This window comes from Hydra vulgaris, chromosome 03 (genome assembly GCF_038396675.1).
Source record: "Hydra vulgaris chromosome 03, alternate assembly HydraT2T_AEP".
Lineage (NCBI taxonomy): Eukaryota > Metazoa > Cnidaria > Hydrozoa > Anthoathecata > Hydridae > Hydra > Hydra vulgaris.
This window is the reverse complement of record NC_088922.1, coordinates 58,956,088-58,976,870: the sequence shown is the minus strand read 5'-3', so window position 1 is coordinate 58,976,870 and position 20,783 is coordinate 58,956,088. Positions and strand designations below refer to the sequence as shown.

General features: G+C 27.6%; 1 protein-coding gene across 3 annotated transcripts in view; it reads right to left on the bottom strand.

Moving 5' to 3' along the window:
• Nucleotides 1-20,783, bottom strand: part of LOC101241649 (protein mono-ADP-ribosyltransferase PARP4) — a 199,269-nt gene that overhangs the window by 75,541 nt on the left and 102,945 nt on the right. For all 3 annotated transcript variants that reach the window (XM_065793816.1, XM_065793817.1, XM_065793818.1), the window contains exons 40-41: nt 16,392-16,448; nt 14,202-14,279 (exon numbers count right to left, since the gene is read on the bottom strand). In XM_065793816.1, coding sequence (XP_065649888.1) covers nt 14,202-14,279; nt 16,392-16,448 — 135 coding nt within the window. The remainder of the gene's footprint in view (nt 1-14,201; nt 14,280-16,391; nt 16,449-20,783) is intronic.

Sequence of the window (20,783 nt, the reverse complement as noted above, 5' to 3'; positions counted from 1 at the left end):
CTGATCGATCTTTAAGATGATCTTTAATAAAAGATCTTTAAAACTACTGTAAAATCTATTTTCATAATTCACTTATAGCATTTTCCTTGCCATTTTTGACATTCAAACAGATAAGGTTGACTAGACTTTTATACTAATTTTTTTTCTCAAACAATGAATATTATACCCTGTTTTATATTCATTATTTGATTAGGAAATTGTTATTAAGTTGATTGTTAAAGTTTAATTTTACAATTATAGATGACAAGATAACAAATGCATTGTCTACTAGTTCTAGTCAGTGCTATTAATTTTGTCTCTGATATAATGATTCGATCATTTAGTCATCATACAATGGTATAATGAGAAGATCATTTAGTCATCATACCAACTCCAACCATATTGAAGTATGGCTTGTCAACATTTCAATTTACCAAAGTAGATTGAAGTGTTAAGTGTTCAATGCATGCATACACACCCATGAATTTGTATCATGAAGTGTTTGTCTAAAGTCAGCAACAAAGCCGAAGTAAAAAAATTAGCGTCAAGGTCTGATACAGATAAAGATTAAGTCAAAAATAGGTTGAGAAATTTTAGACTGGTGATTAATCTTGCTAAATCTCTTGGTTATCAAATTATCAAATAATAACAATACAGCAAAACAATTCTTCAGAAATCCAGAACTTACAGCATTTATTGATGCTGATGTGCACTTAAATAAAAGAACACATGTTGTTCTATGTAAATTGTATCATAAGTGATGCCAAGCTTGGTAAAATATTTGTGTCATTTAATGCTATTAGCAACTATCTATTATTAGCATGTTCTTCAATCAACAAAGTATTACAATATTATCTTGAAACTACTAATTAAACTAAAATCAGATATTAAACTACAAAAACAATTTTACAATGTATTACTAGAAACCATAAACTGGTGGGTGGGTGGGTGGTGGTGGGTAGAATTTTCTCTATTAGGTTATTATTAAAATCAAGTGGAGTTCTTAAATCAAAAATATCTTCTAACATCAATATTTATATATTAAGTTTTGAAATAATATTAAATAACAATTTTGCAGAAAACTTTGAACTCTTCAAAAATCTATATGTAGTGTCACACTAAAAATCCACATTACATTATAACACATCAAGCAATATTGATCTTAAAAAGTCCAATAGATTTATTACATCTATAATTAGAAAAAGTTCAAAAGAGAATCGACTCACCCAGAATATAAAAATCACTTTTGCCTTGTGTTATTGATTTTTACAGAAAATATTTCTGAAGATTAGTTTTTATCAGTAAAATCAGTCTTCTGTTGTTATTTTTAAAAACCAAGATTTTAGAAAAAACATTTTTTAATTGTGTAATAAATATTTATTGGATTGTGTATTCATGTGATTATTTGATTTATATGTCATTATATGATTGTGCATACATGAATGCACAGCACAGTGGGAACATTCCATTGAAATAGGTGGCTAAAAATATAATAACAAAGATAATATTTTTTATTTTTGTGTTTAAATAGTTCATAGGTACAGCAAGGGAGGGGGGGGGTGGGAGAAAGATGCAGATGAGCGCTAGGGGGCACCAGTTGGATTTTTTATATATGATACTTTCAGGTATTGTCCAAAAGATGGACAATTGCCAAAATGCTCCAAACTTATTATCTCATATAATACTTTTCAAAAAAATTGTGGTGATTGAAGCCCCAGATCAAAAAATATCTCAAAAAATCTGACCCAACTCTGACCCAACTCTAAATATGAGGGCTATGAGTTCAAAAAAAAAATTTTTCTTGCGATTTTATACTAAATTTAAATTCATTGACAGGATTTAACTTTCTTCAAATAATCTTCTATTACTTGAAAGTTTTGATCATGTAAAGTTTACAACATTTTGGGGAGGGTGAAAACTTTATACAGTTATTTCTTTCGAACTTTAACAGATTAGTTGAGAATTAAAATCTGTAGTTTAATTCTTTTAGCTAATGAGATTGAACTAATTAGGGGATCAAAAGCATGTATAGCTTGAAAAGTTTCTCTACTTTTTTCCTTGCATAGCATTCATTAGTGCTCTTGGTTCAACAATTATCAAACCAAACTCTTCAAACATCCTATCATGAATAATTTTTTTTCTCAATTAATATTGACTTTTTAAAACCTTTTTTACTTTCCATGTTTTTATTTTAATTCTATATGAAATATGTAAAATAAATTCAAAAAACCTAATCCAAGCATGTAGCACAATATGATGGTAAGGATGCCATAACACAATGCCTGACCATATGTAACAAATCCTTCATTAAAGATTTTTGGTTTGCTCATCATGTTAGGAGTGGAATAAAAAATTAAATGTCATAGAAGTGTCTGTGATGTAAACTAAGATTTTCCCATCAATCATTAAAAGGATAAAACTATAGTTGATAAAAACAAAAAAAAACTTATGTCCTGGAAGGTTATTAATTTATTAAAGTCTTTTTTTTTATCATCCAAATGTTTTAAAATATCCTTTTCCTATAGTTTCACAAGTCTCTTGTATGTGTGATCCATAAGGTCCTGTAGTTTAACTTTGGCCATTGTTTCAGTACCTTCAATAGATGTTTTTAAAGGTGTGCATTCATTGCTTATTTTTTAAATTGCTCGACAAGTTGGAAATCTGCAAAGTCCTTCTTTTGTGTTTTCATAAAAACTTTTTGAAAGTTAGTTATTCAAGAAGTATGCAAAAGCTTCTTCAGACGTCATTTTCTCTTGCAACCTGGTTAGCTCAGAGTAAAGCAATACCAAATCTATTCTACAATTGTAACAACACTAATTTAACTATATTAAATTTGTGCTTATTGAATGCTATTTTTTTTACTACTAACAATATTTTTTAGACGGATTCCGTTTATAAATTAAATGATATATTTGATATCAATTTTTTTTTTTTTTTTTTAAAACATCTTCGCTTCCAACAAGGCTGCAAGCAGCCACTAATTAAAGTTGGAAGTTACTGAAAGAGAAAAGATGAAGATTGTAGAGCAAGATAACGATTGACAGACGACTTAAAAGATTGCAAATTATATGAATCAGGAAAGCAAGATGAAGGAAGCGAATTCCAAAGAACTGATGTTCGAGGAAAAAAACTAGACGAATAAGCGTTTTTGGAGCACTTAGGAACAGTCACAGAAAAAGGATGACACTTAATTGAATGATGAGTAACACAAGAATGAATTTTAGTAGATGGCACAAGAGACGCTAGCTCTTTAGAGCAGTGCCCATTATAGTATTTGTAGAAAAGAGAAAGAGAAGCAACATTACGACGATGTGATAATTGTTGGAGGTTGGCTGCAAGAGCAGGTCCAACTATGTTTACAATGCGTTTTTGCACCTTGTCTAAAAGAGAAAGGGCATCATTAGAAGATCCGCCCCAGATATGGCAACAGTATTCCATGCAAGACTGGATTTGAGATTTATAGAGATAAAGAATAGAATCCGAAGTAAGAAAGTGACGAGCTCGATAAAGAGATGCAACCTTAGCAGATGCTAATTTTGCAACGGATTTGATATATGGTTTCTAAGAAAGATTGGAAGTAAGAGTTAATCCTAGAAGATGAAGAGTAGGTGACTCATCGAGTACATCACCGTTCATAAATATAGAAAGATTTAAATTATTGCGATAACAATTGGCTGAAAAAAATTGAGTTTTATCTGAATTAAAGTTCACCAGCCACTGTGAGCCCCATGCTGTAGCAGAAGTGAGATCCTTTTCAAGCTCAAATGCCCCCCCCCCAAGCAATCAGAGGGTGTAGGTTTATTATCACAACAAGAATAAATAGTAGTATCATCAGCAAACAATGCCACCTTAGATGTGAGAATATCTGGAAGATCGTTAATGTATATTAAAAAGAGTATAGGGCCAAGGATAGAACCTTGAGGAGCCCCTGAAGTTACAGAATAAAAAGAAGAGTGTTGTCCATCGAGGACAACTTTTATGCTACGATTGGAAAGGAAGGATTCAATGATCTTAAAGATGTTGCTGGATACACCATAAGAAGAAAGCTTATGGAGTGGACCAGCATGCCAAACTTTATCAAAAGCTTTTGAAATGTTAAGAGCGATGGCCTTACCCTCTCCACCTTCATCTAATGCACAATAAAACCTGTCAGTTATTACTGTTAGCAAATCAGCTGTAGAACGAGAAGATCGAAATCCATATTGATGGTCAGAAAGTAAGTTATTAGATTCAAGATGAGAAATTAAGTGTTTGTTAATTAAAGATTCAAAAACCTTGCTTATGATAGGAAGAAGACTTATGGGACGGTAGTTAGACGTATCAGATTGCTCTCCAGAATTTTTGAAGATAGGGATAACAGATGCCGCTTTCCAGCAGGCTGGAAAACAAGACTCTGATAAGCACTTGTTGAATAGTTTTGAGAGTATAGACGACAGCTGCGGAGAACACTTCTGCAAGACAATAACAGGTATGTTGTCCGGGCCACAAGCTGTAGAAGAGTCTAGGCAGGAAATTACTTGGTCTTTTGGTGCAAGAACTCCATTAATCAAACTCTTTTGTTAGTGGACCTCCTATTGTTGATTCATTTATTAAATCCTCTTGGTTAGGTAAGGTGATAATTCAACTAAATCATTTGTTTTAAAAACTGAATTAAGCCAAACCTGATTTCTATAAAATGTTTCTTTTTTCAATATGATGTATGCCATAGTGCAACATAATTTGTATGAGTTACTTTTAATCTCTTTTTTAATAAATTTACCTTGTCATCTCTGACTTGAATCCTAGTAATAATGTATTTAAACCCACTATCTACATTATTCCTCCATTACCTCAATTCACAACAATATACTTAAAAAGTAAAAAGAAACTTTTTAACAACATTTAGAAATTCATGTGGTTTTTGGTTGATCAGTGGGACATCAGTATTGCACTTTAGAATTATTCTTTCATAAATTAATGATGTATTTTAAAACCATAAACACTTGAAATTAAAATTAAAATTACTTTTTTCCTTTTAAGAAAAACATGAATTTTACTTTAGTCTTTTGTGTCTTAAAGTAGATTTTTTTTAGTATTAGTAATGAATGAAAAAGGAAAATAATTTTATTCAAAGAAACTTTAAATTTGTTTAAAAAAGCATCAGTTTTTTAAACTATTTAGCGCTCAAGATGGCAGATGATTGCAGCCACACTTCTCAGGGTAGTTAGTAGACACTATAGACTAAAAAATATCAAAATATGGAAAAGGTACAAGTTGGAACAATTTTTTAATTCTTCACCAAATCTGAAATTCAGTACTTTTGTGATGAATTTTTACTTTCAATGCATAAAAATTGTAGTATCAACATTTTCAGGAAGTTTATTATTTTTATTTTTAACAGCCTATACTATAATTTTTCCAATGATACTGTTAATTTTTGAATGATCTATATATTAAAAAATAATAATTATTAAAACCCTGCATCTTAAGAATTTTTATCAAAATAAACAAAAAACCTACTTCAAGACCACTACGATTGAGTCTGTCACATTTAGAAACTCTAAATGTGACAGGCTCAAAGGGTATAAGTAACTAAAATCACTAACAGACATAATATTTAAAAAAGTCACTTTTTTCAATTTTTGGCCATGCAATTTTTCACTGTGCACAATACAAACATATTGGATTGTGTATTCATGTAGGGCATACATGAATACACAGTACAAACATTCTTTACTTCCAGTTTTTGTTGTTTGCTAGTATGAATAAAAAATATATATATGCAAATAAAAAAACATTTATAATGCAATGTATTCCATTCATTTGTATTCAGAGTATGTACATTATTACAGTACATAACAGTACAATATTTCTAAGGTGTCAATACATAACTTTGCATTAGTGTTTTTATTTGGCTAACAATATTGTTTAATGCTTGTGTTTAACCTTTTTTTGATTAAAACGGTTGCTTTAGTCTGAAGTACTTAAAAATTTTTGAATTTTTATGTTTAAGTATGAAAGTTGTACTTTTTAAGCCAAAATCCTGTTATTTGTGTGTGTGCGATTGTGTGTGTGTATGTGTGTGTATGTGCTTGTGTGTGTGTAATACATTATATGTGTTAATGTGTGTGCGTGCTATTAACACAATATCAAATGTGTTTATAATACCATAATGAATATAATATCACAATACCACTTAAATATATGTGTTTTTAAATTTTTTATTTTCTATGTTTATATATGTTTATTTGTTTGTGTTTATAATATTTATAATATTTACAAAGTTTATAAAGTTTATAAAGTTTATAATGTTTATAATATTTTAAATGTATATAGCATTGTGTTTTTACTTTTTTTCTGTTACAACTTTCTCTTAACTCCATAACACAAATCTTAGCAAATAAGAATTGGTAAGAAACAAATTGAAAGCAATATTTTTAGAAAATTGGTAAGGTTTGAACATCTTCAATGTTGCATCTTTACATAAGTAGCCAACTTTCTTTGCTCAAATAACACAACATTAGGAATAATTATTGAGCAACTTGATGCTCATTTCTGCGTGTTTGAACAGAACTCACAGCAGCCATTAAACCTGAGTTAATGGCAAAAAAGAGTTTTTTGAGACTATTATCTCCTTTTATTATTTGTTATTATTAATCACTTTTATTTTTATTAATCACTTCTTGTATAAGAATATGTCGCTATAACTAATATAGGCCTAATATAAATTTAAAATTATGTAAATGTTCAAGTTTATTTTAAGTTTTTGCAGTTTTACTTTTCAATTTTTTTGTTTTTTTGTAACCAAGTTGAGTTTGCGTAAAGGAAATGGATAAGATCTATATATAATTGTGTAAAGGAAAGGGGTCTAGGTAAAAAGGGGAAAGGAAAAGAAAGGGATAAGATCTATATATAATTGCATAAAGGAAAGGGGTCTAGGTGAAAAGGGGAAAGTAAAAGGGTAAGAGACAAGATCTATATATAATATCTATAGAACTATAGTTTTGTTTTGCATTTAAATAAATCTTTTTTAAAAAAAAGCAAGGGAATTGTAAAGTTATCTAATATCAAGGTAATAAGCAAATTTGGGGGTTTATAGTTATTTCATTACTCCCCTGTGTCCAACAATAATTAAATTGAAAAAACCATTAAAATAGTATTATATTCTGTATAATATTTTATGAGTCGCAGACGCTTAAACCTTAAAATACTTACTCAGACGCTTAAACCTTAAAATGCATGAGGCATTGTCAATGTGCGCATGGTTCTCCAAATTATCTCTAAATTTGTCTGTTACCATTATAAATAAAATAACTTGTAAATGAATAATATAATATATAAAAAATAATATATGCTTATTTATAGTAAGTATCTACCTTTTGTAACTTTTTCTATCTGTTTTTAGATTTACTAAAGTTTATTTTTTCAAGGTGTTAGGTAATGAAACATGATCTATTTTGTAGATGATGTATTAAAATCTAAACAAGCTGTTTAAATTTACAGCTGAAGATAACCTTTTTTTAAATATAAGTGTTTTTTTTATTTTTTTATTGTTTTTTAATAACTTTATGTTGAATGTTTAATTATGTTTTAAATGAATCTAATTATTTAGTTAAGTGTTATTGTTTGGTCACAGTGTTATAAAATAGGTTCTAACCTTAACTTTCTGACCCGGGAAAACCCTTTGGTGGAATGATAGCCCTTACTATGGGGATCACTTACATATAAGTATCAAAATCAGATAACAACGCCCTGGCAAGTTATTTACATTTAAACTTTCATCCTAGTTAACACAAAACGTGTTTTAAACGTTTAATATACATATTAATACATATTAAAACATGTTATAGACATTAAACACGTCCTGTGTTTAATAAAATACTTTATTAATTGCACAAACATGCAAAATGAGAGCTTATTTTCATTTTTATAGTTTTAAAAATCTCCAATTTACATCAATATAAATAAGGAAAGCAAAATAATATATTCTTGAAGTTATACAAGTAACAAACATAAAATGTATTGATTGCACAAACATGCGATATTACAGTTTATTTTGCATTTCTCCCAAATTTATGATTAGTTTGTAAAAAATAAAGCAAAATCAAGGAGGTTTTAAAAGCTTAAAAATAATTTACTATTTTTATGTTTTGAATTTTTAATAATAAAAAAATCTATATGACCTTAAAATCAAGTAAATGTGCCCAAAATTTAAAAATGTGCTAAAACATGTTGAAAAGTTTGATCAACTAAAAGATAAAATGTTTGATTTAAGCAATACAAAGAATTTATAAATTGTTTTGCATAAACACAGTATTATAAAATAGGTTATAAACTTAACTTTCTGACCCGGGAAAACCCTTTGGTGGAAAAAATTATGATTATTTTGTAAAAACTGCTTAAATTGATATGAAACGTATTTAATTATGACATAAATTATTTTTAGAATAATTTTCTACTTTTGAATTCTGGGAAAAAGCACGTTGTTTTTACTTTACTTATGAGAGCTAAAATGAGCACATCTAATTTTACCAAAAATGCCAAATACTGCTTAAAACCACCAAAAATGCAGGAAAACTGTTTGTTTTCTTTATTTTAGTAAATGTCAACAAGAGTTAACACCAAATCTAAATGAAAGATGTCAGATTATACTGAAAGAGAAAATCGACTTTAATGATGACAAAGTTCCATTTGGAATATGTGAAAAATGTCGCTCTTGTTTACAAAGTAAGGAAAGTGGAGAGGACAAAACACTCCCATCATTGTATAAGTTTGAGACTATAAAACTTTGACCAGAAACTCTGATCTGTTTAATTGGAAAACTGAGATACAATGCTTAAATGAAAATTGAATTCGCACAAAGTTCAGCAGCTAGAACACCTTCTTCAACAGTAGAAAAAAGATGCTCAGACTGTTTTTCAATTATTGGCAGAGGATTGCCTCACAAATGCACAAAAGGCGCTTTGAGAAATAATCTTGTTTCTGTTGTAACAAAGAATCCTTTGGCATCAGAAAGAATTGCAGCTCTTGTTGTTTCAAATAAAGCTCCTTCTCCACAAGGAACTGTTCAATTAAGTCAACCTTATGGTGCAAGAATGGTTCCAGTAACACTAAGTATGAATTTAGTTTTTTATAGCTGAAATTAATGACAGGTTAAATTTTTAACTTTTTGTATTCACTATAGGTTCGTCATCAGCTAGACAACTTTTTTCTCCAAATTCATCAATAAGTGTAAAAGACCTGGCTGAAGTTCAAGCAAACACAGGGGTTTCAAATAATCTCATTAAGAGGTTAGCAGCTACAATTAATCAGTCAACCTCACAACAGATTGTTGAAAAAAATTATACCATAAAATTTGACAAATTCAGCAAGCAACTTATACATCATTTCACAGGTTCATTAATTCAAGATCACGCTGGATATGTGAGGACTGTCATACATTGCAAGGACTTCCATGAGCATAAAAATGAAATTATAGCTATGAGAAGTATATCAAAAAATCACATTGTAAAGATTGGAATTGACGGAGGAGGTGGGTTTCTGAAAGTTTGCCTGGGAATTATTGAATTAAATCATGAACCTTGCATTTCCCCAGCAAAACTCAACTGCACAAGCAAGGTTTTTAAGAGGACACTAGTGTAAAACAACAACTCATCATTGCTGTCTCTGAGGAGTTTCAAGAAAATTATACTAGTGTTTTGCAAGTATTTGAGTTGATTAAATCGAAAGACCAGGAGTTTGTCATGTCCTGTGATCTAAAACTTGCTAATATTATTTGAAGGCTTCAAGCACAATCAAGCGCACATCCTTGCAACTGGAGTGAATCTGGTTCAAAAGAACTTGTAAATCAAGGGAAATTGAGGACTTTTGAATCTCTGGAAAAAAATGTCTCACTCTTCAAGTCAGCTGGTTCCAATATCAGAAAAGCTTGTGACAGAACACACAACAGAAGCAATGCATCACAACTTTCACATTGGCAAAGGTACAAAAGGATAACTTTAAGAATATAATATTTTGCTTTCCTTATTTATATTTATGTAAATTGGAGATTTTTAAAACTATAAAAATGAAAATAAGCTCTCATTTTGCATGTTTGTGCAATTAATAAAGTATTTTATTAAACACAAGACTTGTTTAATATGTCTATATTATGTTTTAACATGTATTAATACATATATTAAACGTTTAAAACACGTTTTGTGAGATGAAAATTCAAATGTAAATAACTTGCCAGGACATTGTAATCTGATTTTGATACTTATATGTAAGTGATCCCCATAGTAAGGGCTATCATTCCACCAAAGGGTTTTCCCGGGTCAAAAAGTTAAGGTTAGAACCTATTTTATAACACTGTGTGGTGGTTACAGGTTGTAAGTTTTACAGATTTTATAAAGTTTATTTTACTTTTAAAAGTTTTATATAAACCTTAAATATGCTTTTTTTTGTTTGTTTCTATTTTAACAAATTATTTTGTTCCAAATGTTTAAATTTGAATAAAAATGTTTTAACTTAGGTTTTAGTGCTACAGCAAGTCTTAGGTCTTAATTAAATCATCTTTATTTTTAGTTTAATAGTTTCATGTTATGAAGTTGTACAGTTACTTATGCTTAATGTTATGAAGTTATACAGTTACTTATGCGTATTTTAAAATAAAACTTGTTTGATTAGTTGCTAAGTTGTTGTAAGTTAAATTCATTTTAACAATTTATAAATTTTGTAACTCATTTTTATCAATTTCACTTACACTCATAAAATAAATTTTATTAAATTTTAAATTTAAAATTTAAAGTTCAATTTTATTATTTTAGTTAATTTAAATATAGGCATCATCAAATAGAGACATTAGCCATCAAATAGAGACATTAGCCAGTTTTTCTTTTTACTACTTATTATATTGGTGATTTTTAAATTTTATTTTATTTTTCATTTTTAGTTAAGTTTATTCATGATTCTTATGATTCTTACAGTAAATAACTTTTACATCTTTCTGTAAAATCTTAGCTAGGCTTACAGCTAATATTTCTGTAAGATTCTGATCTTAAAGTTAAGATATTTTAGCTTTTTTAGATACATGTATATGTATATATACATGCATATATATATATATATATATATATATATATATATATATATATATATATATATATATATATATATATATATATATATATATATATATATATATATATATATATACATACTTACTTTAATTATCTCAGGATAGTAGGGTTATATTTCACTGCAAAAATTATGTATTACAAACATTAAAAGTTAAATTTTTATTATGGTTATTTTATTTCTTTAGTTTTATCTATGCATTCTATTATCACTATTTTACTTTGTCTACTGTTAAAATATGATTTTAATTACGCAAGTTTTAATGATTTGAAATTTACTATGTTTATAATTAGCTAATAGTATAACAAAAATTTAACTTGCCGCAATTAAGGTAAGATTAACTTAATTGTCACAAAGTTTATTTGTACTGTCAATTATTATGTTTTTGTTAATTAATGTAATAATTCTATTTTCAATAAATGTCTCCTTAAATATTTTGACTATTTTTAACGCTGCTCTAAAAAATTGTGTAACTTCTAATAATGAATGTGTTATTCTATTTTTGTGAGAATTTGTTAAATCTTGCCTATTAATGAAATGACTTGAATGTTGCACATACAATAAGTACATGTTGGGTTTATTGTGCATTATTATAGGAACCTTCTTAATGTATTTACAATCTTTTTAATACCACAGTCAATAATGACTTGAATTTGGGGTCCTAAGCTTTTTAAACAGACATTATTAAAAGACATAGGAAATAAAATAAGGCATAGTAAAAAATTTAAACCCTTAACAGGAAACCAAAATCAATTAACAAACATTAAAATAATACAATCAACTAATTTGTATGAACTAAAATTTAAATGTAGCATAGTAAAAATTTGTAGTATTAACTTCTGTAAAAATTGTAAATAATGATTTGGTAAATAAAAATAATAGTTCTGCTACTTGTGATCAGTTCAATGTTACAAATGACTGCTACATATTTCTGAGCACCGACTTATGAGATAAAATAATTGCTGTGATTGTTTGTTGTCAAAAATTTCTACAAATATAACTTTTAAATTATAACTTTTTATGATGCTAAAAAGAATGTGGTTTATAACTGTCTCCTAATTTCAAATATGAGAAATGGGTAAAGAATACCATAGTACAGAAAAGTTTTGTGGTTTTATAAAAATGTCTGAAGAAAATCTTTTAATTTGTTAAACAAAGAAATTATAACAGTTAACAGTTACATAGCTAAAGTTAGCATGAATGCCACAGCAAAGAAGTTCTGAAAATAAGTTTATATTCTAAAAATAAAGTTACAATGAGCATACTGTAGTTAATGAGGAAATCTGTTATGGTGTATAATAAATTTAGTTTATTTATTTATTATATAAACTAAATTTATTATCAGTTTCATGTCAATAGTTGTTACTAGTAAATAAAATATATACTTGATAGTAGATATAGTATATATTATACTTGGTATTAGTATATTATATAAGTATATTATAAATATCAAGTAAATTATACTTGATAGTATATATAGTATATATACTATCAAATAAATTATACTTGATATTAGTCATTGATAATATTAGGTTTTTAAGTAAATTATACTTGATATTTATTTACTAGTAAAATAAAACTGGAGTTTTTAATTGAAACTAAATACAAAATCAAATTTTTTTTAAATGAAACTTTGAAAATTTTGAAATTATAACAATTGTCAATAGGTTAGACTTTTATTTTTATTTTAATAATTTTTTTAATTTTTAAAATTCACAACTTTTTGTTGAATATCTCAAGATTTTCTTAATCGATTTTCATGAAATTTTCAGGAGTTGTTCCTTTTTGTCGTAATGGATGTCCCCTACCACTTTTATGACATTATGAAAATCCAATAAAGACTTTAAAGTTCAAATATGATCAAAATGCCTCTTTTTTTATCTTTAAGTGTTTTTCTTATAAAAAAAAAATCTGTTCAATATATTTTTTTGATTTTGGTTAACATTGAAAAGTCAATAGCACAAATAATTTTTGAGATAATCAGAGCAATGAAATGATGGTATTTTGGGGTTTCTGCGACCAAATTTCTGAAACCAATTCTTTTTTATTTTGTCATTTAAAAGTAAATTATAATCAATTTAGATGTGAATAATATCTAAAATGTAATTTTTGAAGGAATTTAATTCATTAGTGGTCTACCACCTTAAAATGCTTTTTCAGCATATTGCAGAACAAATAGAGCATTCTATAAAACACAAAGGGTGTGGGCCTGAATTGTAAAAGAAAATCAAAGATTGGTGAAGAGTTAACAAGGTCAACAGAAAAACTGTTTGGATAACAATTTTATATTATGAGAATTTCTGATGAAAAAAGTATTGAATTTTTTTTTAAATTTTTTTACTGTTCTTAAAAAAGGTTCAAGGTCCTAGAAAATCCTAGATCTTTTGCAACATTGGATCAGAAGACCTAGGTAAGTCTCCTGCTTTAGTGTTGCAGGAGACTTACCTAGGTCTTCTGATCCAATGTTGCAAACATTGTCACAATCCAATTGATACACAATCCATAAAATGACAGGCAACTGCTGCCTTTAGACCTAGGCAGCAGTTGCCTGTCATTTTATGGATTGTGAGTCTGTTTATTATTAAAAAATTCAATACTTTCCTCATCAGAGATTCTTGACCTGGTGTAGAGAACTATCCTATCAATGCTTGTTAATTATTGATGGAAATAAGAATCTATATAATATAATTCATATAGGAAATCTCTCTTTAAAAATGGACATTGGGCAGTATGACCAACATTGCTCATTCTCATACAATTAAAACCACTATTGATATGTGCAAAACACTTTTTCTAAGTTTCATAGAGAATGATCTTCAGCCAGATATTAAACCCCCATTATAATTTTAATTCCCCAAATATTAAACCCCTTTCATTATGTCAACTAACATCAAAAGTTTTCCCAAGCAATTAAAATATTGAGCTTGCGATGGACATTTTGATTCGGAATCACATTTATTTTATGTAAATATAAGTGACTTTAAGGTAAATGTGTGACTTTAACATAAAGTCACATACATAAAACAGTCATAAGCATTTCCCTTTAAAAAAGATAATGTTATCAAATATATTTGTCAGTCTGAGTATAGTGTTATATAACAATATATGCAAATTTATAACTATACCTAAGGGTTGGTCATCAGAAAGGCTTTTCATGCACTGCATCATTGCTGGTGCAAAAAGTGCTGATGTATATGTTTTTCCTACACAGAGAAATGTAATTAAAATTTTTTTTGTTTGTTTGTCAACATCAAATTTACTTTGTTATATACACATATTATTGTTGTTATTTCATTATACAATTATTAAATTTATTATTTAAAATTGTTAAATTTATTATATTTAATAAATTTAGACGGTAAGCTAAGAATTAAGGTAATGCGACAGCAAATCAGATTAAAAACATTTTAGCTAAATTAAAAAAACTGCTATGAATAATATTATTATGCATTGCTCAATTAAAACTATTTTCATGGCTCAAATAAAAAGTTTCATTTATTTCAAACTACTAAAAAAGATATCTCTTTAAAAAAAAAAAATTGATAAATTTAAACCAAGTGAAAAAATAGAAATAAGGATGTTAGGATGATAAACTAGATCAAATTTTAGTTTATTAGTAAAAAACCTACAAAATCAAATACTCAATTTTTCAAAGTCGACTAATTTCAACTTTTGACTAGTCTACTTTTAGTCAATTTAATCAAAGTTAATAACATCACTATGCTTTTTTTAAGAAAAACAACATCACTATGCTTTTTTAAGAAAAATAACATCACTATTTTTTATTTAAGAAAAATGACATCACTGCTTTTTTAAGAAAAATGAGTCTTAGGTAAAGACATATTGGCATATTATATATAATAAAAAATTATTGGATTTCTTGATATGTGGGGCTTGGTTTTGACTATGGTTTGTAAAAACATAAACAAAAGCAAAAATATAATGAAACATTGAATTATAAGCATTATATAATAAATTTAATTTCAAACATAATGAATTTCATGTTTTATCTTCCGTCTAACATTCCATCACTCATACAATTTGCAGTATTTCTTCTGTCTTTCTTGATATTAAACACTCTTCTTGGCTTTTTGTTATCTACCAACTTAGATAATGATTAGTTGTAGCCTTTTTGAGAGGAACTCACAAACTAAAAAAACTATTTTAAAGGTTTAAAATAAAACTTAAACAAATAAAACTTGTGATATAAAGAATGCTTAGTGGTCGTCAAAGATAGTAACATTTCAGCTTAAAAGCAGTTTTTCAACATGAAAATTCAAGTTAATGAGAATTCAATTGATTTATTTTAAGAAGACCAAACAGTGATCTGAAACAGCCAAATCTTTATTACTCCTAACCAAGCATAGCGATCAATAGAAAGCTAAGCTGATTCAAAACCTTTAACTGATATTCAAAAGGATTACATGAAGTACTGCTGCTTTTTATGCATATGGGTAAACTCATAAAAGTTGCTTTTTATAGTAAACATTGTTTTTTTCCTTTATAAAGTCTAAAATTCTTCATTAGTTCTTTCAAGTAAAAGATAAAAGACTTCCTACTTTTGTATACATTTAGAAATTTTTGTGCACAGTACACATTTTTACATTAATATCTTTAGACAAATCTAATTAGACACTTATTTTTTCTTTTAGACAATAAATAAAAATACAATGTAAACATAGCTAAACCTAATCTAACAATCAAACTTGAACTTCTGAAAATTATAAGAATAAATATTTTTTTATTTTATTCAAATAGTTTCACAACCAGTTACACTGAGCAATTGCTTCTTGTTTTACCTACAACTAGTTATTCATGTAACACTTGATGTAATCAAATTCTTTTAACAGTAATGGCTTCTACTTGCTTAAAAAACTTATACTTTAACAGTAATGGCTTCTACTTGCTTAAAAAACTTATATTTTAACAGTAATGGCTTCGACTTGCTTAAAAAACATTTACCAAACTTATTTTTACAAAGATTACTGTTTCTTTTTTTAATCATGTTAACCTCATACCATTTGCAGCATTTTAGGTTGTTGTATCAACTTAAAAGCAACTTAGCTTTCTAACATCAAGCTTTGGTCTTCATCTATCTCATGTTCTAGAATTGTACATCAGGACATGATAGTCTGTATAAAAACTATTTAGAAACCAATAATTCTGTTGAAAATCTTTGAAAATGTCAAAACTTGGGGGAAAAATATCACTAGTTGATGTTGATGTATGATAAATTAATAATGATATCTGATAATCAGTGTTTGAATTAGTTTTGAACAATTAAAAAAAAAATTTATTTTTCTCAAGCTATTTACCTATGTTACCTGTATCACCTATGGGTTGCAATGGTTTTGTACTGTATGTTTCAGATCCTATAATATAAAATATCAAACTATCAACTATATAAAAATTTTTATAATATATTATCTAATATATTGTAAAATTTATGATATATTAGATAAATTAAGTTAAAAAATAAAATAAAAATGTCATCTTAAAATGTCGATTTTTTTGATTTTTTTAAAAATCAAAAAAATCATCTGATGGTGTTAATACGTATGGAATTCAGAAAGTTAGCGATTTTCAGTTTAAAATAGGAATACATAAAACCATAAAACAATCCAATATATGAAGCACCAGGTATGGTCAGTATTTTAAAAACACCATGAGAACTATGTAAAGAAAAGATAATGTAGGAGAAACTTCAGCAGGTTTCATGTGTCAGTTTATTATTAACTGGCCCATTATTCAAACATCTTTAAATGCTTTGAAAAAATGGTTCACAACATTAAGAAGTTTGATGGGTGGAATCAGTTTTGAAATAATTGAGTTGAGTGATCTACAAATAATTGATTTATGGACATTTCTGAATTATTATGTTATTGGGTTATGGACAACATTTCATCTTAGCTTATTTAAGATCACTGATAATTCAAAAGCTTGATCACATTTCAATAAAGATTATATTCTGCAAGAAAGACCATAACTACATAAAAATATATCTATATATGTATAATATATCTATATGTGTGTATATATATATATATATATATATATATATATATGTGTGTGTATATATATATAAATATATATAACTATATATATAAATATATATAACTATATATATAAATATATATAACTATATATATAAATACATATAACTATATATATAAACATATATATATATATATATATATATATATATATATATATATATATATATATATATATATATATATATATATATATATATGTATGTATATATATATGTGTGTGTGTATATATATATATGTATATATATAGAAAAACTAAAACAAAAGTATTCTTTATCCTGTGTAACAATTTTGATTATGAGAGAAAAATAGATGCTTTTTACATCTTTCTTTCTGCATTAAGTTATTCTGCATACTTCACGGATTACTTTAGATATTTTAGCATCAAATAGTCAATGTGAATTTGGAAGAATTTAATTGTTCCAAAAAAAATTTTTTGAATGATCAAATTTAGATCAACATCTTTCTAGATGCTGGGCACATAAAACTTTGTTGACCATGTTTTCTTGCCATCCTAAATTCTAACAATTTAAACATATGTGTTGTAAAACTTTTTTTAATCTTTAATATTGCCTCCCATGCTCTTAAAAGTAAAGATAACTCTCTAAACTTAGCCCAGATACATCTTAATTATTCTCTTGATACAAACAGTACAAAAAAGTTTTCATTCAAACTTTGTTATTTTCTGCTAGCTCATTTTTTACTAAACATAAATTTTGTTTTATTAATGCTATTTTTATTATTGAAAAATTATACTATAATATTTCAAGACAATAATAAGAAAAAACTGAGCACTAGTCAACAAATGCTATCCATCTTTTTTTGAACTTTTTTTTTGAACTATTATTTTGTGCATCTCTGCCTCCTTTATAAATTTTTACCATCTCATTATTTCCGACTATTTTTTTACCCTCAATGTTTTTCCAATCACTTTGAATTTTACATTTATGCACAACTACATTACCATAAACTCTTCCACATCTCACCAATACACTAGAAAAACCATCAGTCTTGATTTATTTCCTTGCTAACCCTATAAACACAAAAATTAACTTCACTTTAGGTTTTCTGGTCTGCTGTTCTTCTTTGTTGACAGCAGATTAATTTCTTCTGCTTCGTGATTTAAAAATATTCAAACTTTCCTTTTGCTTTTCAGTGATATGCAGGGACAGCCTTTTTAACTATATTAGATCTAATACAATTAAAAAATTTCATTTTTTCATTTGAAGATATTCCAGTGTTTACCTGAAAGTTATTAAGGCTTTCATTTGAAAATTTGACATTTTTGGGATTTTTTATCAGGTTTTTTTTTTTAATCAGGTTTTTATTGAAAAAAGCTTGAGGTTTGTATCTGCGAAAAAGTTCTAAGCAGATGTTTCTTTAACTTTGTGATTTTCTGCTTAATAGTAATGAGTAAATTAATTGATCTTTTCCTTTTCCTGGTAAAAATTCTAATATTCTATATATTTGCTGACTTTCCTTGCTTGCAAAAGTGGTAGATATTATTCTAATTATAGAAAATTCTTTTAATTTAAAACCACAAATGTTAACAAATGATTTAGTTAAATTGTACCTAAATAGTGATATTAAATTGTGCTTAGTTGTGCCACAGATATTTAAACCAGACATTTTTTGGTAAACATGGTTTATTTGAAAGTAGCTTAAAATCTTGGAAAGTAACTTAGATTTTAATTTTAACAGATCTACAAACAGTGTATTTCTAATATAACTAAACATACCAACAAACATTATTTTTTTAGATTTTTTTTTGGATTGTTCTTTATACACTTGAAACAACAATTAGACACCTTTTAGACATATCTTGTAGACCACTACATATCTTGTAGTCCACTAGATATCTTGTAATGCTCTTACTAACAAACTGTACAAACAACAGAGTTGTTTGTACAGTTTGTTAATATCTTTTCTTCCAACAAGGCTGCAAGCAACCATTATTAGAGTTGAAAGTTACTGGAAGAGAAAAGATAAAGATTGTAGAGCAAGATAATGATTGATAGACGACTGCAAAAAAATGCAAATTATATGAATCAAGAAAGCGAGGTAAAGAAAGCCAATTCCAAAGTACTGATGTTTAAGGAAAAAAAATAGAGGATTAAGAGTTTTTGGAGCATTAAGGAACAGTCACAGAAAAGGGATGAGACTTAATTGAATGACAAGCAACACAAGAATAAACTTTAGTACAAGAGATGCTAGCTCTTCAGAGCAGTAGAAAAGAGAAGGAGAAGTAACATTACCACAATGTGATAATTGTTGGAGGTTGGCTGCAAGAGCAGGTCCAACGTGGTTTACAATGTATTTTTGCACCTTGTCTAAAAAAGAAAGAGCATTATTAGAAGATCCCCCCCCCCCCCCAAGAAACTGGAGTAAGAAAGTGTCGAGCTTGATAAAAAGATGAAACTTTAATAGATGCTAATTTTGCATCCATTAAAGTTTCATCTTTTTATCAAGCTTAATTTGATTTATGGTTTCCATAAAAGATTGGAAGTAAGAGTTAATCCTGGAAAATGAAGGGTAGATGACTCATCGAGTACATTACCATTCATAAATATAGGAATATCTAAATTATTGCGATAACAATTGGCTGAAAAAAATTGAGTTTTATCTGAATGAAAATTCACCAGCCACTGTGAGCCCCATTTATTCTTATCATGACAAGAATAAATGGTAGTATCATCAGCAAACAATGCTACCTTAGATGTGAGAATATCTGGAAGATCGTTAATGTATATTAAAAAGAGTATAGGGCCAAGGATTCAACCTTGAGGAGCCCCTGAAGCTACAGAATATGAAGAAGAGTGCTGTCCATCAAGGATAACTTTTGTACAACAATTGGAATGGAAGGATTCAATAATCTTAAAGATGTTACCAGATACACTGTAAGAAGAAAGTTTATGGAGAAGACCAGCATGCCAAACTTTATCAAAAGCTTTAGAAATGTCAAGAGCAATGGCCTTAACCTCTCCACCTTTATCTAATGCACGATAAAAACCTATCAGTTATTAGTGTTAGCAAATCAGCTGTAGAACAAGAAGATTGAAATCCATATTGATATCAGAAAGTAAGTTATTAGATTCAAGATGAGAGATTAAGGGTTTGTTGATTAAAGATTCAAAAACCTTGCTTATGATAGGAAGAAGACTAATAAGACGGTATTAAAACAAGTTAGATTGCTCTCCAGAATTTTTGAAAATAGGGATAACATAATTAGATACAGAAACTGGAGTGATACAAATGTCGTTCAATTGATTAAACTGTTTGACAACTAAATCAGGTAGAACGCAACTAGTGGAATCAAGAGATGATATTGATGAAAAGTTCTTGGTGAACAATTCAGCTATGTCTTTAGGTGAGGTAACAAAGTGTGAACCATACAAGAGAGGCTCTTGTATGGTTCACACTTTGTTCTTGTAGAGGAAGAGAATAACAGATTTGCCCTTATTATTGATACTATTGCTCATTTTTCATTATTGAAACTTTGTTTTATTTGTGCTTGTCTTGAGTCCTTTTTCTTACGCTCAAATTTTTCACAGAAGTTTTAATAGTAATTCTTCAATCTGTAATTAAACATAAATGAATTGCTTAGAATAGCTACCATGGTAAACTAACACTAAATTTTAAAGAGAGATGTTCTAA